Genomic DNA, 27,154 nt, shown 5'->3' with positions numbered 1-27,154 from the left:
TTTAATGCATACGCTTTGTTTATGAGAGTAATACCTTTTTGCTTAGATTCACCATTCTTTTGACCCTCCACACGGACAGACACAGCAACTATCTAATCAGGTCGCTATGTGACTGAAATGAAGTCAGATATAGTCAGGCACCAAGTCATACAGTCAAACACTGCTGGACAAAAGTTCAGCCAACTTGGGACCAGAAAACGCTGGGCGTAGTGAGGTATGACTGTCTAAGCACTCACGAGACTGAGGCAGGATTGTGAATTCATAGCAGGTCTGGGTATACGGCTAGTCTCTGTCTCAGAAAAAGAAAACAAAACCAAAACGACCATACATAGGAGACTGAGCCTACTGGATTCTAAAGGACTGAAAAAGTCCTTACTCTCACGCCAGTAAGTGCAGTTCTCACCCGGCACCGAAGAAACTTCGCTTTGCTGTAACAGATGGAGACCATTACAGAAAACTACAACCAATCAAGATGCAGAGAACAGGAGACCCGACAGTGTGGCGTCCAGTTCTAGCGGATACCCCAACAGCACAATCCTGGCACCTAAGCCTCAGGGATCATTGCAGAAGAAATGGAAATATCAGACGAGTTGGAGGAGCAGAAGTTTCCTGGGGTTTGTGTCTCCTAGAAAGGCCAGAGGGGCTGTGCCCATGGAGTCTCAACAACATGGCTGCCGAGCAATGGACACGTGAAAGGAGGAAAGCTCACAGGACCTCAACCGCAGACAAAGAAAGACTGGCAGCTGGGAATACTAAGAGCCAAAGATACTACTTTCCCCCAAGGAAAAGCCTCACAACTGGTTATCCAATGCCAAGTGATCTGGCCCTGAGATCATCGACACACAGCGTACAGGAAACATTGTATGGACTGAGCAGTGCGTGTGTGCGTGTGCGTGTGTGGGCATGTGTTATCTCGACTCTCGGCACTCTCAGATACTCTGCATGGCTTTGCATCTGGGATCAGAACGGTCACGTTTGACTCCTGCTGTGGTTCAGAGCCAAGTCAGCCCAGCTGGCAATCCCGCCCTGTCTGGGACTTTCACTTCCTTACCTTGATAAATCCCCACCCACTCCTGCCTCTCTCACACAGTGGAGAATTCGAGAAAAACGCTGGGATCTAAACACAAACAGGAAGCACAGGACTTCCAGATGCAAGAAAAAAAGAAAAAAAGAAAAAAAAAAACGAGCTGAAGGACTTCCTAAATCAAAGAGCTTAGGCAAAAAGCGATATATCATTTAGGGAAATGCAGACGCTGGAGAGTGCACTGGACCTGCATTTAATTTCTAATCTGTTTTTGCACCGCTGCATGCCAAAGCTGATTCAAATAAATATTTAAATAAAACCTGAGATGCACAGAATATTGCGAAAATGACCGAGTGGGGTGGAACTGGAAGCTCATCCGTGGTGCGGGAGCGCCCTCTGCTGCTGGAAAGCGCTTCCAACAGCTCACTCTCCACGCGGTCCATTTCTGTCCTTTTCCTCTTTAATGCAGAGGAATGTTATTGTTTTGGTTTGGTTTGCACATAACAAACGGAAATATGCGTACATAAACTTGCTTTGCGTTTCACTCTCATCTCAGAGAGATTTTGTCGACAAAAGTGCTCAGAGATTTCTTGCTGGGCTAGCAACTTGGGATATGGAGGATGGTGCCTGAAACGTTTCTGACTTTCAGGATGAGGCTGTGGTCATGCATGACAGTGATCCTGCCTCTTTAAAATAAATAAAATGCCCCATGAAAGGTATTTTATGTGAGTATCCTGATAGCACATCATAGAGGTTCAAATTTTATTCATTATATAGATTTTTTAGTCTTCATTTTTCTACGGCTTATTTTTCAAGATTGCCAGATTTAATATTTATAAACATGTCCCATGTGTCTCCATCGGGCCTTGTTATAATAAGTACAACTTATTAAAAATAGATAGTTGGGGCAAGAGAGCTGGCTCAGCAGTTTAGAGCACTTGCTGCTCTTGCAGAGGACCCAGGCTCATTTCCCAGTGTTCTCAAGGAGGCTCACAGCTGTCTGTAGCTCTAGTTACAGGGAGATCAGATGGCCTCTGTCGGCAATGGATGAATACTGTGTGCATACATGCATGCTGCAAATGCTAATACACATGTCTTAGGGTTTCTATTGCTGTGGTGAAACACCATGACCAAAAAACAGATTGGGGAGAAAAGGGTTTGTTTGGCTTATTTTTCTATATCACTGTTCATCACTGAAGGAAGTCAGGACAAGAGCTCAAACAGGGCAGGAACCTGGAGGCAGGAGCTGAAGCAGAGGCCGTGGAGAAATGCTGCTTACTGGCTTGCTCATCATGGTTTGCTCAGCCTGATTTCTTGTAGAACCCAGAACCACCAGCCCAGCAATGAGCTGGGCTCTTACACATCAATTACTAGTTAAGAAAATGTCCAACAACCAGGTCTTATGGAGGCATCTTCTCGATTGAAATTCCTCCTTTCAGATAACTCTAGCTCGTGTCAAGTTGGCATAAGACCAGCCAGCATAACACATAACACAGAAGAAATAAATAAATCTTTAAAAAAAAAAAGGAAGAAAAAAGAAAAAGAAGAAGGGCTTAAGAGATGGCTCAGAGGTTAAGAGCACTGACTGCTCTTCCAGAGAACCTGAGTTCAATTCCCAGCAATCACATGGTAGCTTACAATCATCTGTAATAGGATCTGATGCCCTCTTCTGGTGTGTCTAAAGACAGCAACAGTTTACTCATATACATGAAATAAATAAATAAATCATTTTCAAAAATAAAAAAAAATACAAAGTTGCCAGGCCTGGTTGCACACACCTTTAATCCCAGCACTCAGGAGACAGAGGCAGGTGGATCTCTGTGAATTGAAGACAAACTTGGTCTACAAAAGGAGTTCCAGGATAGTCAGGGCTACATACTTAAAAAGTAGTAATAAGCCAGGCAGTGGTGGCGCACGCCTGTAATCCCAGCACTTGGGAGGCAGAGGCAGACAGATTTCTGAGTTCAAGGCCAGCCTGGTCTACAGAGTGAGTTCCAGGACAGCCAGGGCTATACAGAGAAACCCTGTCTCGAAAAACCAAAAAAAAAAAAAAAAAAGTAATAATAAACTAATCCAGGTCCAGTGGCATGTCCAGCTACTTGAGACTATGAGGCAGCAAAATTCCAACCTTGAGAACAACCCAGGCTACACAGTGCAGTTCAAGGCCAGCCTACAATAGAGTAAATCCTCTCTGTCTAATAAAACACTAAATCATTGAATAAAAAGGGTATTCACTGTTTATCTAAAATTCCTATTTTACTGGTTTGTCTCTGTTTTGTCCAATAAGCTTACCTCCATTTCCCTGTGACCTCTGAACTTCACAGTTAAAATTGCTTTATGCTAATCAGAGCAGTTAGCTCACCTTAATAAAGAATAAAAACAAAGCGTCTCTCCCTTTGTTTTCTGTTTACGCCCTCACATCTTTAACATCAGACCTAAGAGTAAGAACTGTATAAGGAGGATCAGCCAGACACGGGATGAAAGTTTAAGAAACTTGTTCTTAAAGTCACTTAATGAAGAAATGAAAAGAACTCTCTAGTCTCTTTATCCGGCAAAGATACTGTACAAAACCTATATAATAGTTTTAAAAGTGGTGGTACATTTGGAAGGAGGAGGACCCTCAGGATGTAGAACCCTCCATCCTGAAATCCCCAGAATCGCATGTGGGAGCCTTGAAACTCCATCTGTTTACCAGTCGTTACATAAGACCCCTGAATCCAGAAGCTCAAAGAATTCTGTGCTCTAAAGTGAGTGGTGGGGGCGGGGGTGGGAGTGGGAGTGGTTTACACAGGCAGGAAAGGAATCCACTCCCTTGAGGCTGCCAAGGTCCTTCAAGGAGTACTTCCCAACTTTGATGTCCGTGTGTGATTCGAAGCTCATTGACTTAGTAGCTTTAGCGTTTCTAACCAGCTGCTAGCTGATGTTAACGCTCTAAGGGCCACGGGTTCCATTTAGACGGCAAGAGCCCAGGGGGGCCAAAAGAAAAAAAAGATAATGTGCTCTAATCTGGAGTAATATAACATCTGCGTGTACTGAAACTGCAGATCACAACTCCATTACTGTCATAATGTCATAGCAGCTGTAGAAACGGGAAAGATCGAAATGGGAAGAAAAAGACAAAAAAAAACGTTTGATGGTTCTTCGGGAGTTCTCTGCGCTGTCTTCAGTTGCTTTGATGTCTTCTGTCAAGTCTGCCTTCCACCAGCAGAAAAAGACTTAGTGCCTGCTCCTTCAGATATGTTGCCAGAATTTGGGTGAGATAATTCTACACCCAGCTTCTCAAAGATCGCGGCTGTCTAGACCACATACGCTTAAGTCGTATTAAAAGTCGGCTCGCAGATCATTTCCCCCGGGCGATTCTTAACCATTTTGATCAGCCAGAGCTCCAAGGAGCAACTCCAAGGACCGTGCAACGGTGCGAGGCTGATCAAATCAACCCTGGAAAGCGTAATTGGCAAATCTCCTCGTGTGGCTGTGAGAAATTAATCAAGACGGGTCTGGCAAACCTTTGCTGAGTCTCTTTAGGACAAATGACTCGGTTCCCGATGCACTGTTATAAAGGAAAACTCCAGCTGCAAATCCCAAGGTGACCCATTTATCCACTCGGTTGGAGAATAATGACTTCTTAAGCACGGCAAATAATTCCGCTGGTTTAAAACCAATTTGGTTAATACGATTAAATGAACTATTTGATCTTTCAGGTTCAAAACCCATCAATTTGACTCACGCGTTAACGTTTTAATAAGGACGTAAGCGTCGTGAAGCTTCTTCCAACGCCTTCCAACAACGTTTCGGAGGAGTAAGTTTCCAAAAGTGGCACACGAGTCACATCACACTTCAGGTCGCCAGAATTACTCATAAGAATTGATATTTTGAAAGGAGAAACTGGACTCAAGCTCCGCCCCTCCCTCCCCCCGCCCCCTGCATCCCACCCCACCCCCACGTTGTGCTAGCCTCAGCCACTTACCTCTGAGCAAACAGGCACGGTGAATGTCAAAGGCCTATTTTCAGTTTTCAGTTGTCATCTGAATGAATCAGCCAGTGGTGATTAATACGATCCTCCGTTGCCTCTCTTCTTGGAACGTCCCTCATTTCGGGCCCCTACCACCATCTTCCTTCCAATTCTTCCCCCTCAGACACACCGTCAGATGCTGTTATTCACCCGTGTGTAGTCTTTTGTTTGTTTGTTTGTTTGTTTGTTTGTTTGAGACAGGGTTTCTCTGTGTAGCCCTGGCTGTCCTGGAACTCGCTCTGTAGACCAGGCTAGCCTCGAACTCTCGAACTCAGAAATCCGCCTGCCTCTGCCTCCCAAGTGCTGGGATTAAAGGCGTGCACCACCACCGCCCGGCCCGTGTGTAGTCTTAACACTCTTCCTTTCCCGGTACACCCATTGTCTCTTGTTCCTTCATTTCACCTGTTAGTGGTAAACTGATAGCGCTCCATCTGTAATTCCAAGACTTGGCTTCTAGATGCAAAACAGAATGACTACCACCCGCGCCCCCCAATGTGGCTGAGAAACATATTTTGTAATTTATTCCTTTTTATGTATATGAGTTCTCTATCTGCGTGTACATCTGCAAGCCAGAAGAAGGGGACATCAGATCTCACTATAGAAGGTTGCAAGCCACCATGTGGTTGCTGGGAATTGAACTCAGGACCTCTGGAAAAGCAGCCAGTATGCCCTTAACTGCTGAGGCTGAGGCATCTCTCCACCCCCTAATAAACACATATTAAAATTAAATAAAATTTCATTCTTGCTCCAAACCAGCCACATCGCAGGCATCCGTGCCACGGTTTGGGCGTGGCTTAGGTGTTCTACATCTGTCTGTTGAGACTGAGGGTCCAGGGCACAGGGTAACGGTATAAGGTAATACAGTCTTTGGAAAATGGGCGTTGCTGGAAGATCCTTACATCACTGGAGGGCTTGAGGTATTTTTTTGTGCAACTCCCAGGCAGCTCTGCAGAGGCTTCTATTACAGAAGCGAGCTCAGTGTTAGCTGCCAACTTGTCAAAACCTAGAATCACCTGGGAGAGAGATCTCTGGACAGGCCATGGATAACTACCTCAATTACCTTAATTGAAGTGGGAAGTATAGTGAGAATTTTGGTTTATTTGAAAAAACATATATTATATAAATATGTTTTCGTTTTAATCCCAGGTGTAGGATGTTGAGCTGTTTCAGACCATCCACTGCAGCTGACTGATTTACCTCATGCTGTGGTTTTGCCAAGTGTGTGTTACTTTTAGGATTCTGGGAACTCTTCAGAGGATAGATAAACTCTAGGGCTCTGAGAGGTTGTGGTCGGTTGGTGGTTGGTCTCCGTTGGCCATGGTTTATTAAATAGTCTGTCAAGTAGTCATGTATAAAGAAGAAACAAGAAGTAATTAGATATGGTGACAGTGAAGTCAAACTTACCCCCAAGGAACACAATGCCCCTAATCAGCCAGAAGTAGTCTAACGGTAACGTCACCCCCTTCCCCCTCTATCCTTCTTTCTCTCCAACCTAGTGTTAGGAGGTTGAAAGGATGGAAGAAAAGGGGTGGAGAGGGGTGGAAGAAAGATCCCACAAAGTAGCAAAAGTCCAGCTACAGGGAAGACTTATCCACATTGGGCGGCTCCATTCCCTGGCTGGGAAGACTTATCCACATTGGGCGGCTTCATTCCCTGGCTGGGAAGACTTACCCACATTGGGCGGCTCCATTCCCTGGCTGGAAGACTTACCCACATTGGGCGGCTTCATTCCCTGGCTGGGAAGACTTACCCACATTGGACGGCTCCATTCTCTGGCTGGAAGACTTACCCACATTGGGCGGCTCCATTCCCTGGCTGGGAAGACTTACCCACATTGGGCGGCTCCATTCCCTGGCTGGAAGACTTACCCACATTGGGCGGCTCCATTCCCTGGCTGGGAAGACTTATCCACATTGGGGGGTTTCATTCCCTGGCTGGGAAGACTTACCCACATTGGGCGGCTCCATTCCCTGGCTGGAAGACTTACCCACATTGGGCGGCTCCATTCCCTGGCTGGGATTCGGCACTGCATAGCTAGAAAAGGTGAGCAGAACAGTGGGTCGCAATCCTTGTCCTCCATTCCTAACCGCGGATGCAACACGACCAGCTCCATCAAGCTGCAGCTGGCCAACCTAACTCTCCCACCACAATGGACGGTGCCTCAAGCTGTGAGCTACAATGCTTCCCTTATGTCCTCATGAGGCATGTTTACACTACCCGATTACTAGAAACAGCCCAATAGCTTTGCACAGAAGTACAAAAACACACGTCGTGATGTATTTATATCACAGAATTCTCTCTGCAAGAAGAGGGAGTTACTGGTACAGGAAGCAGATAAAGATGCACCAATATTTAGGTAAAGGGAACCTGATAATAAGAGAGGGCTGCAGCCCGCAGCACTCAAGAGGCAGGGGCAGCTGGCGGTGTGAGTTCCAGGCCAATCTATCCAAGAGAGAGAGGGGGAAGGGAGGGAGGGTAGAAGGAGGGAGGGAGGAGGGAGAAAGCATATTGATGATTCCATGTATGTGAAATTCTAGGATGGGCAAAATAGATTAATTTTGAAACAAATGTTGAAATAAATCAGGGCAAAGGGTTCCCACAGGGTGGAGAGGAAATAAGCTGAGAAACGAAGGATTCTGGGATGACGAAAATGTCTGGCATCTTCGTTATGTTGGGGTCACCCATGGTAAATTCAGACTGTATTTGGCCATTTAGTAAACGTGAGGGATTAGAAAGAATTAGGGAGAATTCCTCGGGGAGGATAAACACATAAGGATGTCGGTTAGGAAAGTTACCGTGATAGGCTGGAGAGATGGCTCAGCGGCTAAGAGCACTGCCCGCTCTTCCTAGAGGTCCTGAGTTCAATTCTCAGCAACCACGTGGTGGCTCACAGCCATCTGTAATGGGGTCTGATCCCCTCTTTTGGTGCCTGAGGAGGGACAGTGTACTCACATACATAAAATATATAAGAATAAATCTTTTTTAAAAAAGAAGTTGCCACACCTGAGTGACACAAGGAAGAGTATTCTTTATGCTACTGTTTTTTTTTTCTTTTTTTCTAAATGTCTGAAGTTTTCTACAACAAAGCTTTTTTTTTTTTTTTTTTTCAACTGGTACAGTCACGGTCTTTGCTGAAACTTCAACATTAAGCAATAAGGAAACCTCTGTTTTGTTCATTTCTGCCCTCAGGAAAAAAAGAGACAGAGACGAGCATCCGACAGTGATTTTAGCCCGAAACTGTCAGACCACGTGATCTCCACCATACAACTTCTGTCTCTCGTGGGGATAGAAATATCCAGACAAGATATTACCAAACCTAGTTATTCTCATTTAACTTCAGAGCAACACCCTGGGTGTATAATTAACAAATGTTCATTTGTGTTGATGACGCCCTTGAGATTTTTTTTTAACCTTACCCCAATTTATAATATTTGAACAGCAAGTGAAATGCTTTCTAATGATAATCTGCATTTTAAAGGGCCTTTAAGATTTACTTATTTTTACCTTATAAGCATTTTACTTGCTTGTCTGTTTGTGGAATGTGAGTGCGACGTCCTTGTAAGCGAGAAGGGAGGTGGGATGTCCTGGAACTGGAGTTAAGCCACCATGTGGGTATTGAGATCTAACCCCGAGCAGGGCGGTGGTGGCGCACGCCTTTGATCCCAGCACTTGGGAGGCAGAGGCAGGCGGATTTCTGAGTTCGAGGCCAGCCTTGTCTACAGAGTGAGTTCCAGGACAGCCAGGGCTACACAGAGAAACCCTGTCTCGGAAAAAAAAAAAAAAAAAAAAAAAGAATAGAGATCCAAGCCCGAGTCCTCTGCAGGAGACTGCTCTTTACTGCTGAGCCATCTCTCCGGGCCCAGTCTGAATTTATTTCTCATAATTTTCCTTCTCACCATTGCTTTTTGTTGTTGTTGTTTTGTTTGTTTGTTTGTTTGTTAGAGACAAGGTTTCTCTGTATAGCCCTGGCTGTCCTGGAACTCACTCTGTAGACCAGGCTGGCCTCGAACTCAGAAATCCGCCTGCCTCTGCCTCCCAAGTGCTGGGATTACAGGCGTGCGCCACCGCCTGGCTGCTTCTCACCATTGCTGATCTCCACTTCTTTTGAAACGAAGGCTTCAGAACGGGAAAAGCCGGCTCTATCTGCGGTGTTGTTGCTACTACTTTGAAAGCATCTCACTACAGAGCCCTGGATGACCTACATCTTGTTATGTAGACCAGGCTGGCCTCCAATTTGCTGGGACACCTGCCTCTGCCTCCCAACAGCCGGGATTACCGGTGTGTGCCACCATGGCTGACTTCAGCTGAGATTTCATAAGGACAAATCTGGTCGTTCTGCAGGCACCAAGGCTTAATTTAAAATAAAGGCTTGGCAAGATGGCCAACCCAGTAAAGGTGCTTGTCGCCAAGACTGACAGCCTGAAGTGGACTCCCAAGATCTACATGGTGGAAGGAGAGAATCACAGATTGTTGCATATTTGACCCCACTGTGGACCCAAAGATTGTGCTAGTTACTAGGAAAACCTGTTTCTAGTAGTGGTGTGGCTCAGTCTTAGCACACACATTTACTCAGGCCTGGAGAGATGGCTCACCAGTTAAGAGCACTGGCAACTCTTCCCGAGAGGACCTAGGTTTGATTCCCAGCACCCACATGGCAGCTCACAAACATCTCTAACTCCAATTCCAGGGCATCCAGCGCCCTCTTCTGGACCCCATGGGCACTGCATACATGTGGTACACAAAGGTACATGTAGGCAAAACACCCGTACACATAATAAATAATAGCTCCATGTCTCTAACTACCCTTCTATACTGCCAGCTTCCTAACCTATGTTAAAAAAAAAAAAAAGGAAAGAAAAAGATAACTGGAAGTTCATCTGGAAATCACATAAAGAGAAATAGCCTTTCATCCCCAAAAGAAACAAAGTAATTTTGACAGACATTTTCTCTAAGGCATTAGAACGTTGTCTTACATATACAAATGTGTCACATTTTAAGAAACATGAAACTATAAAAGTACAATTTTAAAAAGGCATGCATGTGGTATACATGCATGCATACATACATACAGGCAAAACACTCATAATGTTTAAATCTAAAAAAAAAAACAAAAACCAAAGACTGAAATGGGCTGGAGACTCAGCTGAGGTGTTTACAGATACACACAGCTCTTCCAGAGGACCTGATTGGTTCCCAGCCCGCATAATAGGCAGTTCCCACCATCTGTAACTCTACAGTGCTACGGGGGACTCTGACGCCCTCTTGTGGTCTCCACAGGTAGCTGCTGTACTTGTGTGCATACCAGGGATCTGACACCCTCTTCTGGCCTCTACAGGAACCTGCTGCACACCAGCACACAGGCATCGGCACCCAACTGAAAGTGCATCTTTAAAACATAAGCAAATACTGGAGAACGCCCAAGGCAGTGCGGTCCCTTGACACTGGTGAAGTCTGCACCACCACAGCCTCCATGGAAACCAGTACGAAGCCGGTTTCTTTTGCTCCTCAAAAGCTAACAGTACAAACACCATGTAAGTAGAAGAGCAGTGGGCATACGCACACCCGACAGATCTACACCGGCACACAGCACAAATGATTACTGCAGCACTGCTCATGACAACCTGTTAGGGAACAGTCAGATGTCATCGCAGGAAAAGAGATAAAAAAGACATGGTGCAGGTGCACAGTGGACAGGTACCAGAGACAACCAGAATAAGACTGTCCTTTGCTGGGAAATGGGCAGATGCTGGAGAGAATTGTATAAAGGAAAATAAGATTCATGACGCATCTCCTAAAAAATGTGTGTGTGTGTGTGCAAGAGAGAGAGACAGAGAGACAGAGACAGAATGAGAGATAGACAGAGTGAGAGACAGAGTGAGAGACAGAGAGACAGAGAGATAAAAGTAGGAGGAGACAGGAGAGTTACAGAGGTGAATATGGATACCACACAATAGATAACTGAATAAAAATATCATTTTGAAGCCCATTATTTTGTACACACAAATACACACTAATAAAAGTTTGACAGGATAGTTTCCATTTTAGTAGAAAGACCGCAACACGTGTATTGTATACTCAGACACACCCACACGTCTCCATCTGGACTTAATCCAAGTGTTGTCTGCAGCAGAAGTGCAGCCAATCAGGAGGTGCAGCCAGTCAGGAGGTGCAGCCAGTCAGGAGGTACAGACAATCAGGAGGTGCAGCCAGTCAAGAGGTGCAGGTGGCAGGACAATGTCTCCTTTTCCCCTTTGGGACAAAGTCTCATGTAGGCCAGGCTAGCCTCGAACTCACTACACTAGCCTACACTAGCCTGTATTCCTCATCCTCCTGCCTCCACCTCCCACGGGCTAGAATTACAGGCATACCACTGTACAGTGAAAAATTATAGATACTGGGTATATAGAATCCGTTTTAGACATATAAAATATTCTTTAGGCTTTCTTTATAAGGACATAGAAAATTTTCTGAGAAACCGAGCCATGAAGCAAGTTAGGAATGTGGAAAGACCAGTCACCATTACTGGAACTGGCCGACCCGCAAAGAGAAAGGAAAGAATGCAAGTGAACTAGGTGGAACCAAGCTGGGAACCAAGCTGAGAACCAAGCTGGTAACCGCAGTGACAGGGCAAGGCCGAAGTAACAGGGCAGGACACATTCTTGAGAAAGATTAGCTACAGAGAGTTTTCACATGACCCTGACTCACATAGGTTGGGTTCCTTTGGAATGTTCCGCTCTTTTTATGTTATGCCACCTTAACAACCCCTCATCCCCCTCCCCATTCCTTGGTTTGTGGTTTTTCCCCCTAAAAAACCCTCTCAAACTGGCTGTCGGGGTCAATTCCACTCCTGCGTGGGCATAGGAATTGACCGGCAGCTAGCTGTCACATGCCCTAATAAACCTCGCTATTGCTCCGGTACACGGTGTCTCGAGCAGATTACTGGGTGGTCGAGACTTTCTGAGACTTGAGTGAGGGTCTCCCCTCTGCAGAGGTCTTCACCACCACACTATCTGGAATATTTTCTGAATGTTAAATTCAGGTACGTGTAGTGACAAAGTATTTTTTAAATTATGTGAAAAATCTTATAAACACATAAAAAATTAAACTAAATTGCAGTATAGAGTGAATGCTGTATCTTAAGTTTAAAAGAATTTAGTAAGGCTGACTGGAGAGATGGCTCAGCAGTTGAGAGCACTAGCTGCTCTTTCAAAGGACCTGAATAGAATCCCAGCACCCACACAGTGGCTGATAACAATCTCTGACTCCAGATCTAACAGACCCAAGGCCTGGTTCTGGCCTCCCAGGCACCAGGCAAACACATGATACACAAACACACATACATGCAGAAAAACCACATATATTTACATAAGATAAAAACAAATAAAAGAAAAATAAGTATCTAAATATTGAACTATCCCCAGGAAATTCAGTCATAAATTCCCCACACATATACAACAGACAGAGAGAAAATTACCTTGACCTTGAGTGAATTACTCACGACTTTCATTCTTTGCATTTTGACCCTGACAAAATCTCAACCAATGTCCTACGACTTGATTGTCTTGCTGTCTTGTAAATACTAACTTTGACCACCCACCATCACACAAGTGCCTGCTTCACAGACATCACCACCAAATGTTAAAATAATCTCATAAGAGAACAAAAGTACCTTGCCAGGATGTGGTGGCACATGCCTTTAATCCCAGCCCTTGGGAGGCACAGGCAGGCAGATTTCTGAGTTCGAGGCCAGCCTGGTCTACGGAGTGAGTTCCAGGACAGCCAGGGCAATGCAGAGAAACCCTGTCTTGGAAAAAAAAGAGAGAGAGAGAGAGAGAACAAAAGTACCAAAAATAACTATACTGTAGAAAATAGAAAAATGTCATTTATTTAACGTTTTTACTGAATGATTAGCGATAAAGACCCCATTTCTGCCTTGCAGTTTAAAGAGTTCCTCTTTGCCACGTTTACTTTTTTGTAGTCAAATGGTAAAACCAGCACATTCTGCATTTTATGCGTAGAGCCTAACTGATCATTTACATTTTATACATTCTGTGCTGGAGAACCAACCGCACGTCCCTCACGGTCCTGACAGACGGCCACTGGCTTCATATGTTGGAGTAGTAGCGATCTCGGTTCTGAAAGTCCCTGTGAGCATATCTGGCATACGTCTTGTTATGTGGGATCCTGCCGAAGGGCTCACGGTCATTGAAACAGGACTGGAAGACTTCATCCACAGCCTTCTGGGCCTCTTCTCTGCTGACCTTCCGGACCGCCAGGATAGAGAGAACAGCTCTGTCCCGCACGCAAGTCTAAGGAGAAAGAAACCACATGGTTTTAACTTTGTGTGAAATTTAATCATAGATATTATCACGTGTTACCGAAACTAAATTAAGATTAATTTCTCCAGGGCTGGAGAGATAGCTCATCAGATAGGAGCTCCTCTACCAGAAGACCCAGGTTCAATTCCCAGCACCCACATAGTAGCACACAACTGTCTGTAACTCCAGTCCCAGGGAATCTGACACCTTCACACAGACAGGCATGCCATCAAAACACTAAGGCATATAAAATAAGTTATAAAGTTATAACTTATTTTGTAAGTTATAAGTTCTCCTCCTGTTCTTTTATTAATATCTGCCATTCTAAAATTTAAAATGAAATAACAAATCTAATTCTCTAACCATAGAACACATCAGTTCACTCTAAAACTATTTAGACATAAATAAGACCTCCATTTCTTATTTTCTTAGGAATATAACCAATGTCATCCATTCTCTGACGCACCAGGCAGTGTCTACTAAACATGAATTCCCACTTCGCAAAAATCACAAAAAAAAAAAAAAAAAAAAAAGTCTGTAGACAAGGTTCTGATTGATCTTGCTTAATTAAATTTAAAACACATTTCAAGGGGCTGAAGAGACGGCTCAGCGGTTAAGAGAGCTGCCCGCTGCTGTTCCAAAGGACCTGAGTTTAATCCCCAACACATGGTCGGCAGCTCACAAACACCTGTAACTCCAGCTCTGGGGATCTGGCGCCCTCTTCTGGTCTCCAAAGGCACCTACACTCACATGCACACACGGTCACACATGTATGTAACTAAAAATAAAACCTATCTTTTTAAAAAAATAAAATATATTTCACTTTCACACCTCTCTTTCATAACTTTTCAGCTGACTGCTGATAGATTAACTTTTAACTCTTTATCCTGAGGCAACAGGAAACTATTCACACAGACACCCAAACTTAAAAGGTACCTCTGTTTTTAGTCAGAAAGAAAAATTAAACATAATCTTTCATAGGTCTCAGTTTTGCTATGAGAATAACTTCTGTAATATCTTAAATCTGTTGATCCTAAAATGTCCATGTTTTAAGAAATGCAAGGCCCTACCATTCCAATGCCTAGAGAGCTTTTAAAATACTTATTTCTCTCTTCTCCAAACTAAAATTCAAAAGAATGTCCATTAAAGATAACTGTGGTGGTTGGAATAGGCTTGGCCCAGGCAGTGGCACTATTTGGCGTTGTGACCTTGTTGGAGGAAGTGTGTCACTGTGGACATGGGCTTCAATACCATCATCCCAGCTGCCTTAGGAACAAGAGGTGGACCTCTCAGCTCCTCCAGCCCTACTTCTGCCTGGATGCTGCCATGTTCCCGCCTTGATAATAATGGACTGAACCTCTGAAGCTGTAAGCCAGCCCCAACTAAATGTTGTCCTTTATAAGACTTGCCTTGGTCATGGTGTCTGTTCACAGCAGTGAAACCCTAACTAAGATAATAATCAAAAGAATATCATCTCTTCTCCAAACTAAAATTCAAAGGAATGGTAGGTGATCTGTCCATTAAAGATTATCAAAAGCAGTCATGGTGACCCAAGCTTGTAAACCCAATGCTCAGGAGGCCCAAAATCAGGCCAGCCTAGCTACATATCAAGACTGACTCAAAATTAAAAGTACAAATAAAGACATCTGTGGAGACTCTCCTCTATTCCCACCAACTCGAGGCTGGAATAGGATAAGCCTCAGCCCAGGAGAAGAAAACCAGCAACAGAGACCTAGTCTCAAAAAAGGAACAAATAAAAAATAAACAATTTTGACGATAATCACCAATATTCTGTTTCCCTAGTCTTACCCCCACCTGTCACTCAAGCTGGTTCCCCTCCCCCAAAAATACAGATGTCAAAGCTTCAGAAGACTCGACAGCAGACCACAATTGGTATTTACTCCTCTTTGCCAGAGGCAGGTGAATCTCTGTGAGTTCGAGGCCAGCCTGGTCTACAGAGCGAGTTCCAGGACAGCCAGGGCTACACAGAGAATCCCTGTTTCAAAAAGCCTCTGCATCAGCTCCTGCCTCCAGGTTATCTGTGCTGACTTCCTTCAGTGATGGACTACAGAGATGAAAGCATAAGCCAAATAAACCCTTTCCTCCCCAACTTGGCTTTTGGTCATGGTATTTCATCATAGCAATAGTAGTCCAAACTCAAACAAATCCATAGCAGAATAGTGGGGTGTCACTGTAACCCACCTGACCGTGTTGTTATGGGGAGGGCTGTGGAAGGACTTTGGAACTTTGGGCTAGAAAAGCCACTGAGTGTTGAGGGCTCACTGGAATGTTCTGTAGGAGTCTGAAAGATAACGATGTTGGAAGCTGTGCAGAAGACAGAGGGAGGCCTGGCCTGTGACATCTCAGAGGGAAGTTTAAAGACTATCAGGGCCGTTTGCTATTTTCACTTAAGATTCTGTGGTTCCGGTCAGCTGGAGGTGAACAATCAGCTGTGATTAACAAGAGATCAGAACCACTGAGGTGAAATCTTCTGGGAAGTGTTTCCTCAGAGTCAGCTGTGTGAAGAGGTGGCCAAGGTTGTACCTCATGCTGGCAGCAAGACTTGGTCATGTGTAAGAGTCACCCAGGTGGTACTGGTTCTGAAGGCATGAGAGGTTATGAAGAGCAGCTGAGGCTTGGCACTGTGAGAGGCCAGGAGAGGTGACTTGTGAAGGTGAAGTCTCAGTGGCAGTGGAATCCCCAGGACTGAGGAATTATGGAGAAAGCTGCAACTCTGAACCATGAAGATAGCCCAAGGGGGTTACTGTAAAAGTATATCTCAGGTGCAGTAGAAGACCCAGCATTTCTGAGATGCCAGGACCACAGGATGACCACGAAGGGCAGCAGCAGCAGTGGAGTGGAGCCAGCCAGAGCCTAGAAGACAAGCTGTGTGCTGAACAGAACAGAGCTGGAGACATGACTCTGACCCTTTGGAGGAGGCCAGAAGATCGTGACTGAATCCCAGACACTGGGCGTTAAGTTATTTACACTGTTGGGGTTTTGTTTTGCTTTGTTCAGATTGTGACTGTGCTCTGTTTCTTTCCTCTTGAAGTAATGAAGTTTTTGGTTTTTTTTTTTTTTTTTAATTTTGTTGGAACCCACAGGCTGAATTTTTAAGAGAGACTGAACTTTTACAGAGACTGAACTTTTTTTTTTTAAGACAGGGTTTCTCTGTGTAGCCCTCCCTGTCTTGGAACTCCCTCTGTAGTCCAGGCTGGCCTTGAACTCAGAGATCTGCCTGCTTCTACTTCCTGAGTGCTGGGATTAAAGATATAGCTGCCACTGTCCAGTCAAAGACTGAACTTTTAAAGTATTTGAATTGATAAAGACTGTGAGACTTTTAATGTTTGTAATATGTTTTCTTTTTGGGCTATCCATTAATCTGAAATCTTGGGGATAAACCCAAAAAAAGGAAAGGTTATGTCTTAAAGTATTGTGTGTCAAGTTGACAAGGGGTCAATTGTGTGTGTGTGTGTGTGTGTGTGTGTGTGTGTGTGTGTAAACCCAGAGGACTATTAGGACCTAAGGAAGGCAGGCTATGATTTCCCTTGGATTCTCTATCTATCCCCATTTAAATGCTTTCCTGAGTTGGAGCTGGAGAGAGGGCACTTGCTGTTCTTGCAGAGGACTCAGGTTTTGTTCCCAGCTCCCACACGGAAGCTCACAACCATGCGTAGCTCCGCTTCCTGGGAGATTGGATGTACTCTTCTGACTGTCACAGGCGCCATGCATAAACACAGCGCACTCGCACACACAGAGCAAGGGCAGTGCTCTCCTCTCAGGCAGCCACACGGCTAACTATGACTATGAAGTAGAACTAATCTCCATCAACATGGACAGTTCGCATTCTCTTCCTGTGGGTAGTTGTTGATACCGAGTGTACTTCCTTTCTCCTGCTCACGCAGGTGACTCCAGGGGAACGTTTACCTGATGGTGTCGCTTTAATCCAAAGCGCAGCCTGGAGAGTTCGTTCACAAGTGAGCAGTCCCCACTGAGGCTCGCAGCTCGAATCTGTCACAAACACAGAGGGCAAGTGAGACACAAAGGGGCTCTCTGTCTCTCCACACCAGCCAACGTTTAAAACTGGGAAAGAATAGAAAATCACCGTGTATTTCTGAGACTCCAATGTATCTACACTTTCTTCTAGATAATTTTTTTTAAGCATCTGTTAGGAAGGGCACAATCCCAAGAGTGTGCTATGCAAATAGGGGTGCTGGGACAGGGAGGTTTTCTAAACTTCACCTGGAGCCTCAAGAGAAGCAATAATTTTTTCTGGAACAAAGGGTCAGAGTTGGACCTGGTTAAAGGATCTCTAGAGGATACAGACATTTCTGGATGTTACCAAAGGACTTCAAGAAAGCATCCTTCCAAAGAAACTACCATGTGGCCATGGCCACAGTGCAAACCTCAGGTGATCTCAGACCTCAAGCCTCAGCCACAGAGTCTCCTCAGTCCCCTGACTGTGAACAAGATGTTACCTCATACAAAGCTCAAAGAATGAAGACTGTTCTACTGAAGTCAGCCCAGATCTTCTGATTTATGATGTTAATAGTTTTGGTTTGTTTTTTTGTTTGTTTGTTTTTGTTTTTGTTTTTGTTTTTTAAGTTCTAGAACTGCCCCCATACACGGCACAGCCTTAAGCCACACTTTTGTAATTCACCGCCAAAAGAATGGTCTGCTCCTTGTCTCTCCACACGAACACAGGTACAGTCCTCTGTGGCACTTGAAGCACTGAACACGTGTTAGCTAATAACGCTGGAGAGAGGCCTATTTAAAAACTCAGGTTTAGTCAACTCTCCAAATAATGAGTTTTAGTTAGATGCAGTGGGGACACACCTACTGACTTCAAGGGAAGGAGAAAACAGTCTACGTTGTAAACTACATGCCTGAGATTTGCTAATTCCTCAGTCACTCATCGTAATGTGCTCCTTGAGTAATGAAAACCAAGAATTAAATACATAACGTCCCGCTAGGAGTATACAGACTTCTGAGAGCAACCCAAAGTCATTAATAATAAATACCTTTTTTATATTGTGCTCCTGAGGCTAAATGTTTTACTCCAGGTCAAACAAAGACTTTGAGTATAAGACAAGCAGCCTAGTTAAGAAGCCGGACAGGCCCAGATCTACCAGTAACTGCAGAATCCAAACTAGAGTTTCACTTTGCACATACAGAAGACAAGGATAACTATGGTCCTCAACGGACTGTGGTGGAGAGTGAAGGAGAATCAGAGGGGCTGGGGATAGAACAGTGGTGGACCATCTACCCAGCATGCACTAGGCTCTCAGCTCTATCCCAGTTTTGCAAAAGCAAATCCAAAGCTGGGAATTCAGTTCTGTCAGCAGTGTTAGACAAGCATGTATGAGGCCCTGGGTTCAAATCCCAAAACAATAAAAATCAATCTTTTTTTTTTTTAAATAACCATGCAAGCATTGTGTTTAGCTCTCAAGTGTACCCCAGGGAAAGTATTTACTATGATTTATTATGATTTAAATGAGTCAATACTACTATTAGGCTTTTAAGATGACATTTATAGCAATTCTACAAAGAGACTATGCTAAAACCCCAAGTGCAAGGAAAGGAATATGCTTAAATGCGTTGCATCTGAATAAAAAGCTCTGTGTTCTGGGAAAAATAAATGTGTGAACCCACCTCGGAGCACGCCAGATGTCTGATGTTGGTGAACCACTGGACGTGAGCCCGGCAATGGTCAAACGCGTGAATGAGCTCGTGGGTGACGACCCTGCCCATGTGCGCCTGATTCCGGATATTATTCTCACACAAAACAATCTAGGAAACAGCAAAGTAAGAGACGTTTGCTCATTTCTAAAACCAGCTGATCTTCTAGATCCCACTTCTCTGGTGCGTGGCCACCTGACGGAGGACCCCACTCATCCTCCTCCCCCACATCCCCTCAAGTCCCACTTCTGATGGCCACACCTGCAGTCCCGTTAAGGACATGACCATACCCCCTGAGCTAACCACACCGGTTTGCCTTGGATGCCGCAGCACTGTAGTTCTAAGAAGGTGCTTTAAGGAGAAACAGACATATTTAAAGCACAGTTTGAGGCCCTGATAACGTAGCAAGCTGGCAGTTTTCCGAATTTTTTTTTTTAGGGAGAAACACAGACATGAGTGTGGGTGGCCGCAGGGACCAGAAGAGGCTCCAGAGCTGTAACCCAGAGCTGAGGTTACTGGCAAACGTGAACCACATGACAGGCGTGCTGAGATGGGAACTCTGATCCTCTGAAAGAGGACTAAATGTCCTAGAATCATCTCTCTCCAGGTCCCCAAGCAAGGTTCTTAGCCTCTCTGTGCCTCAGTCTCCTCAGCCTTAAGAAGGAGAACTGGGACTATGCAAAGTGCTTCTCTGAAGGTTTCTCCTCAGGCTAGAATGAGGCAAAGTTCCCAGGAGACCCTTCCCCCACACACACCCCTGTTGGGAGCCGACTCTTAGCCCAAAGCGGCAATCATCTTTACAGCCATCTCGAGCCATATACCCTGACAAACAGCCCGCAACAGCTGAGCACACTCTGATAAACAACTTGTTACACTGTTTAGTTCCCCCAGCTGCAAGGTGCACGTGGTATCCATGGCTACAAGGCACGTGACATAGTGCCTTCAGTAGAGCTTGTCCACGAGGGCAAGTCATGTGGTAAAGGGTATAAATACCCAGGATTTCCTTTCAATAAAAGAGACTTGACCAGACTCTGTCTTGTATCCATCTTTTGCGTCTTCATCCCTCCATCCTCACTCTCCCTCTTGCTAGACCCTGACCTATGGACCGGAGCAGCAGAACGGGCTGTTACAAAGTAGCAGAACGGGCTGTTACAAAGGAACTGGCCATTACAAACCCCCACGCCCAAGATGTCAGAAAGGACAGCAAAGGCCGGCGGCGGCATGCTAGGCAGGACCCCATGAGGACAAGGCAGACATGAGGGTCCAAATCGTGACAGTTGCCTTACGCCTGACACTCAGTAGATGCAGACGCTTTATATACATCCATTCAAGATGAACTTACTCGACTACTATTCATTAAGACCTAATAATCGACTTACAATCTACTAATGGAGAAATTAATACATATTCATCAACGTGATTAACACATGCAATGTTGGTCCTGAGCAAGCACAGGAACGCCAGGCTGATCCCGAGAGCACAGACTTCTTTGTAGCAGAAATGTTTCAACTCGGCGGGGCAGGGGATGTGGCCCCGGTTGGAAGAGAGCTTGCCTAGCATGCACCAGGCCCTAGGTTCAATCACCCAGAATTGTTCCAGCCAGGTATGGCAGACCACTCGGGAGGTAGAGACAGGAGAATCAGAGGTCCACGGTCATCCTCAACTCTACATTGAGTTTAGGCCAGCCTGAGGTACAGAGTCTGTCTCAAAAATAAGCAAACAGGGCTGGAGAGTTGGCTCAATGGTTGAGGGCACTGGCTGTTCTCCAGAGGACCCCAGGTTAATTCCAGCACTCACGTGGCAGCTCACAATCATCTGTAACTGCAGTCTCAAGGGATCTGACGCCCTCTTCCAGCCAGACACACACATGAAGCACAGACATACTATCAAAGCAACCATGCAGATAAAAATGAAAAAATAAATTTGAAAGATAACAGGGGAGGGAGTGTATAAGAGGGTTAGGGTGGGGGGGAAGCAAAGGGGAAATGATGTAATTAGACTCTAATCTCAAAAAAAAAACCAATTTATTTGAATCAAAACTTTTAAATTTATCTTAAGAATAAAATAGAGAGCTGACCTACTTAAACAGAGGAAAGGGGACCAGGAACAACATGTGCAAAGGAGAAGGAAGGCTGGAGGAAGAAAATGCATGAGAAGATGACAGCTGGACCAACAGCAGAAGCCGAGAGGGTCTGAAGGCCTGAGCAAGGCTGGTGACATCGGCTGAGGCCGTGCCACATAGACCCAGTGTACTCTGCAGCACTGAGAAGCCTCCCAGGGGAATGCTGAAGCAGGGACATGCTTTTGTGTTTAGCCTTAAAAGTACAGGCAAAAGAATAAGTGAGAGGTGACCAAAGATGAATTCAGACAATCTAAATAGAGGCCCTAAGCCTAACCGTGACCCTAACTCTAACCCCTCTAAACCTAACCTGAGCCTAACCGTGACCATGACCCTAACCCTAATCCTACATAAAATAAATACATATATCTTAAAAATTAAAATAAAAATGTAGTTCATGGATCCTGCGGTACACACACCCCTGTATTTAAAAAAGAAAAAAAAGTGCCTTAGACCCTGTGTGTCTAAGTCCTGTGCATGCTAAGACCCTGAGGTTCTACTCAGACTTGTATCTTGAAGACACTTGCAAATATCACCAGGAGGGAAGGTTCAAGAATACCTGCAGATCACCCCGCACAATTCCAAGGTTGGAAACAGTATCAGACAGGGTGAGCTCCGATGCAAACAGCGGAACAGTGTACAAGTGAAGTTAAGTAAACCAGAGAGGGAGCACACACGGTGGCATGGAAAAAACTCCCAACGATGAGCCAAACAACTGACTTACGGGGACCTCTTCCCGCAGAATTTTTATATTTCACAGACCCACAAAGAAGTGTTCACACACTGTGTTCACAACACAGTGCAGGTAACTCAGAGTAGCAAAAGGCAAGCATCTACACAATACGTGTGTGTGTGTGTGTGTGTGTGTGTGTGTGTGAGAAAAGTGCTCAGAGACAGGAACGACGCTCACAGTGAAGGGTAAGGGTGTGATTCAAGATGACCACACAGTCATCTGAAGTCCGAAGAGCCCACGACTCCTCAGATCTGGGTGGCAGCTACACACACTGTTACTGAAAGTGTAATTTCCTGGGTAAATGGAAGACTTCATAATAAAAATTGCAATTTAAAATAGGATGGACTAGTGTATGACTGTGTTTAATATGAGTCCCTGTTCTGGAGGGCATCCCATGATGATCTCCAGCCCAGCCATGTGCGGGGTTCGGGGACAAGGGGATAGAGTGTGAGCAGGGAGGGGGAATTGCCTCCGCTGCTGCCTCTGCCGCATCTCCACTGTCACTACCCAGTTACTCCCAGGTGCTGCACCTGTCTCTCTGCGCTTAGCCGGCTGGGCTGGGTCGGTAAGAAGCCAGCTAGCTAGTGAGGAGGGGAGGGTCCTGAAGGCGCTTCAGAAGAGCAGATCTCTTCCCAAGTGTTACAGCTCTTACAACAGAAACTCTCAGACAACAGGATGATTCTCGAACACCTTTACTTCTCCTGAATAGGGCTCTTATACACAGAGTTTTGGGGTGGGTTAGGGTCTGGCAGCAGATAACTGCTATTGGCTTGGTCTGAGAGCTTGGAGATACCTCATCTACATGTGAGAAAGCCTGAGGCACTGTTCCTCGTGACTGATGGCCATAGACTTCTCTGTGGGAGGGGCTGTGGAGGGCTGAAGCTGAATGAAAAGAACCAGGGCACAGGAGCAGAGCTGAACACCTGCATCCAATTAGGGTCCAGGGTTCGAGGCCTGTGTTCAACAAGGCACCCAGCTGCCTCTCGCAGCCCACCGCCCCACAGTTTAACACTGCCAAGAGTTGAGAGTTCAAAATATTCACTCTATTTTCTTTTCCTGAGACGAGATCTCTAGTCCAGCTGGCCTCAAGCTCTCTATGTAGCTGAGGGTAGCCTTGAACTTCTGATCGTCAGACTCCACCTCCTGAGTGCTGGGATCAAAGACATGTGTCACCAAGCAGGGATTATGCAGTGTTAGGGGCTGAGTTCAGGGGCCCATATAAGGCCCATGTAAGGTCCATGTAAGGTCCATGTAAGACCCATGTAGAGGCTAGGTAAGGCCTCTACCAAGTCAGGGGAGTGGGTAACTTTATTGAGAGCCATAGAGAGCTGTCAATCTTATGACAGCAACCTACCAGAGAGGAAAGAAAATGTAGCTTACCCAAGCCCACGGCGAGCAAGCAGACGGACTAGGATTCCAACCCAAGTCTTACTGTAAAATCCACAGTGCTCACCCATAATTATTGCAAAGAGTTACAAATAATCAAATACTCATTAAAATTATCCAGCAGAAAGCAGTTAAGTGGAGTTAAATGTCAATTACATATTCAAACAGGAAAGTTATATACGCCACCCTCAGCTACCTTCGTCAGGGCACCTGATCCACCTGCCATCTCTAATGCTGTCAAAACCCTCCAGCAACTTAAAACTAATAATAAAGCTGAACGCTCCCTACCGTGTTAGGCACCGCTACGAACTACTTTACCACAGATAACTAATTTAACTCTACTCGACAGGCTAAAAGACAGATGAAGTCATTATCGACAACATGAAAAACAATCTCACTCCCTCCAATCAAAAGTTACCTTACGTGGTATTTCTTACCCCGGGATTCACCAACCACACAACTCACACTTCTTTGCAATTCTTGGTCACTGTGTCCCCATCCTCCAGCTAAGCTACACAGCATGCTCAACAGACCTTTGGTTTCCTACGGTTTGGTTAGCAACGTTTGCCTTCTCTTTGCAGAGGCTTTGTATATTCTAGCTGAGCAGTAGCCTCCAATCAACATGTCACTGTCCTGTCGTGGTAACAGCGTGCCACAGTTTGGACCCTGAATGACTACCTTCCATCGGCCTAGGAGTTAAAGAATTAGTTCCCTTTTTTTTTTATTTCTTTGCGTCTGTGTGTGTTTTGCCTGCAGGTATGTCTGCACATCGCATACATGCCTGCAGGGGCCAGAAGCGGGTGTTGGATTTTCTGATGGTTCTGAACTGTCATGTGGTTGCTGGGAACTCAACCTCATCCTGTGGGAAAGCAATTTGTGTTCAGAACCCCTCTCTCCGGCCCCAAAGGAGCAGTTAGCCTGTGGCAGTACTGAGTGGGGCCAAGTAGAAGGAAGTTAACTGTTGCATATGGGGGGGGGGGCTATTGTGACATTGAGGTCAGTATATATAGTTCCCCCGTGACACACACCACAAAGGCAATGGGGATCACGTGACCACGGACTGAAGCCATGAGGCACAGTAATTCTTGCCTCCACGTAAGTTCAATTTCTCAGCTGCCTGTTACAGCAACAGAAAGTTACTACGGCACAATATTCTAACCTGCCTCAAATTTCTCACCGTGTCTCATCTCCTTCGGAAGAGCAGCACCCCTTAGGAGCAAGAACTGATCTCACTAAAAGTCCCACACAAAGACGGCCAGATAGGATGTGTGGCGTGTGAAAAGTGCCCGGCACGGATCGGAAGGGAGGAAGGGGAAGAGAAGAACTCAGCAAAGAAACGCACCTGAGACGTAGACGCATCAAAGCCCCCGCTGACGTTTCCATCACAGACTTCGCAGGAAAAGTGTCTCTCTCTGTTCACAGCACTGGAAAGCACAGAGAGACGTGAGCAGCCCCCGCCAGGACACCCAGGACCACTCGGCACAGCCCTCTCACCATCATATAACACGGCCAGGACTCAGCTGTCTCATCTCTAGACTAAAGGAGATTGTCTCTTCAGAGTCCATACTACCTCAGATTCCATCAAGATCCAGCAAGGAACAGGTCACCTGACTAGAACCACACCGGAAATATGACAGAGTTCCACTCTTGGGCCAGCGGGGTAAGACATAGATATCAGAAGTTATTTCCCGTAATCCTCTCTGAGTTAACTTCTGGAAGCTTCCTACTAACTAGTCCAAGTATGGTTTCCTCACCACAATGCCCTAGGCTGGAGGAATGGAGAAGCCAAGTTTGGTAACTGCTTACAAGATAGACTGTGAATATTGCCTTTACTAATATTCAAAATCAACAGCACAGCCAGAGTCTGAGCTGGGACAAAAGATAGCCAGAGCGAACAGGGCCATCGGGAGAGCACGCGGCCCGCCACTGTTGATGGAGAAATCTCACATATAACAGCTCTGCTTAGTTGGGGGCGGGAGGGGGGAGGGTCCTAGAATATATAGTGACTTTTTAAAAGAAGATTTACTTACCAACCTGAGTGTTTCATAGCATCAAGTAGAAGTCTGACGTACGGATCTACAAAGATATTAAGTATGCTCATTAGAAAATGTAGCAGCAATAATAATAATAATAATAATAATAAAAAGAAAATGTAGCAGCGATTAAAGCAACCAAATAGCGGGCATCGCAAAATAACTCACAAATACTATCTTAAACCAGTTTCTAAAACGGGTATAAAACATGTAAATTAGTGCCAATTAAATCAAGTCATGATGAAATAGAACATAAATACAAATACTAAAATGGTCCCCACAAGTATCTTTACACCAAAGGTTGGTTTTGCTTAAATGACTAAACACTGCATTACGGCATGTGTTAGAAGACCAGGGAATCCTGGGCCACGGTTAGAAAAACAAAGCAGCTCAGAACCTAGACTGGAGGCAGGCAGTGTCTACACTGTTCTCCGTGGTAACATCATGCCTCACACTGAGTACACATTCCAATGGGACCTGCCAATCAAAGTTCCTCAGTGAGGGCTGGCAAGCAGAAATGTGTGAGTCTATGGTCAATAAGAGAGAAGAAAAGGCGTCTTAGGGATTGAGCCCAGTGGTAGGGCCTTGCCAGGTAAGCACAAGGCCTTGAGTTCAGTCCTCACCTCTGGGGAAACAGAGAAAGGAAGGACAGGAGGGAGAGAGGGAGGGAGAGAGGGAGAGAGAGTGAGCTAAAAAGATGTCTCAGGAGTTAGTAGCACTTGTTACTCCTGCCAAGGACTCAGGTTGTGTTCCCAGCACCTACATAATAGCTCACAGTCGTGGACACCAGGAATGCAGCTAGTAAGCTGGCATACATGCAGGCCAAATAATCACACACGAAAATAAAGTAAATTAAAAAAAAAAAAAACTTTAAAAAGAAGACAGTAAAATCTTTGATCGGTTGGTTGGCTATTGAATTATGACCGATTCTGCTATAAAATAATAACTATTATTTGGGACAAACACATTTAAATCTAAATTTTAGATTTTCATTTCCTAAATAAGTTTGAAGTACACAGGCAATCTACGCGGATGCAGAGGAGCAAGGCAGTGTAGTGTCCCTGAACTGGAGAGAAATTGCTCCGTGGGAACCAGTATGGTTGCCTGACCCGCGGCAATAAACCTGTTAGATGTCATGGGCCTCTTAGAGAACAAGAGGAAGCTAGGACCTCTCCCTAGAAAAATGCACATAGGTGCATAAACACGAGGCTTTTCAAAAGTTTCTATTCTAGCATTTCTCCCCTGACCCTACTGCAGTGAAGAATCCCCCACCCCAGGGAAGGGGTGCACAGCCATAAATAAAACTGCCTTATTAATGAATGGACTTCTCTCTCACCGGCACCCTACAGTCCGTGCAGCTGCATAACTTACATAAGAAACTACTGAGTGTGACCCAGAAGGACAGACTCCCAGCCCGGGCCTTCACGAGCGCGAGTGGAGCGGGAGCCCACGCCCCCTCCCGCCCGCGCAGCCCTGGGGCTGCAATGCAGCCCGGGATCAGTGAGGTCCAGGCCCTTCCTGGCCCCTGGATCCGGTGCCACCCCTGACCCCAGCCTCCAGGTCGCGGCTCCTACTCGTCTCCAGCGTCTTCAGGAGCATGAGCGGACAACTCTGGTCCCGGGTGAAGAGGCTGGAGAAGAAGCCCTGCTGGGGCTTCCCGTGGGCCGGCGGCTCGGGCGAGCCCTGGCCGGAGTCGGGTCTCTGCAGCAGCGGCTCACTCGCCGCAAGGCCCGGCTCGCCGCCGCCCGGATCTCCCGCCATGCAGCCCCGCAAGCCTCCTTCTGCCCACTCGCCCTGCCCGACCCGGTACAGCCACTTCCGCCGCCGGCGCACGAGGAGACGCTACTTGC

At 45.7% G+C, this 27,154-nt stretch overlaps 1 protein-coding gene across 4 annotated transcripts; it reads right to left on the bottom strand.

The window, feature by feature from the left end:
• Atp23 (ATP23 metallopeptidase and ATP synthase assembly factor homolog) lies at positions 1-27,132 on the bottom strand. Of its 4 annotated transcripts, none has more exons than XM_028752134.1 (6): positions 26,879-27,132; positions 25,302-25,347; positions 24,614-24,695; positions 19,007-19,144; positions 17,282-17,365; positions 1-293 (listed from the first exon to the last, which is right to left on the bottom strand). In XM_028752134.1, exons 1-6 carry the CDS (start codon positions 27,063-27,065, stop codon positions 225-227), a joined length of 606 nt encoding a protein of 201 aa, XP_028607967.1. In that variant the 5' UTR covers positions 27,066-27,132; the 3' UTR covers positions 1-224. The 4 variants fall into 4 exon arrangements, with proteins under 4 accessions (XP_028607967.1, XP_028607965.1, XP_028607968.1 ...); XM_028752132.1 differs by lacking the exon at positions 1-293 and adding an exon at positions 12,894-13,345; XM_028752135.1 differs by lacking the exon at positions 1-293 and adding an exon at positions 12,894-13,345 and having other exon boundaries at positions 25,306-25,347; positions 26,879-26,934.
• Positions 27,133-27,154: the final 22 nt, after the last annotated feature.

The sequence above is a fragment of the Grammomys surdaster genome, unplaced genomic scaffold (assembly GCF_004785775.1).
Source record: "Grammomys surdaster isolate TR1022 unplaced genomic scaffold, NIH_TR_1.0 125877, whole genome shotgun sequence".
NCBI lineage: Eukaryota > Metazoa > Chordata > Mammalia > Rodentia > Muridae > Grammomys > Grammomys surdaster.
Note: the sequence above shows the minus strand (reverse complement) of the source record. Positions and strands in the feature narration are given on the sequence as shown.

Bases quoted from the DNA above. Each gene is read 5' to 3' on its own strand.
- Atp23 (XM_028752132.1), bottom strand. From the start codon at position 27,065: ATGGCGGGAGATCCGGGCGGCGGCGAGCCGGGCCTTGCGGCGAGTGAG. The intron at 17,366-19,006 runs GTGGGTTCACAC...TGTTTGTGACAG, and splicing joins GACATCTGGCGTGCTCCGAG to ATTCGAGCTGCGAGCCTCAG. The intron at 13,346-17,281 runs GTAAACGTTCCC...CTTTCTCCTTAG, and splicing joins GATTAAAGCGACACCATCAG to ACTTGCGTGCGGGACAGAGC.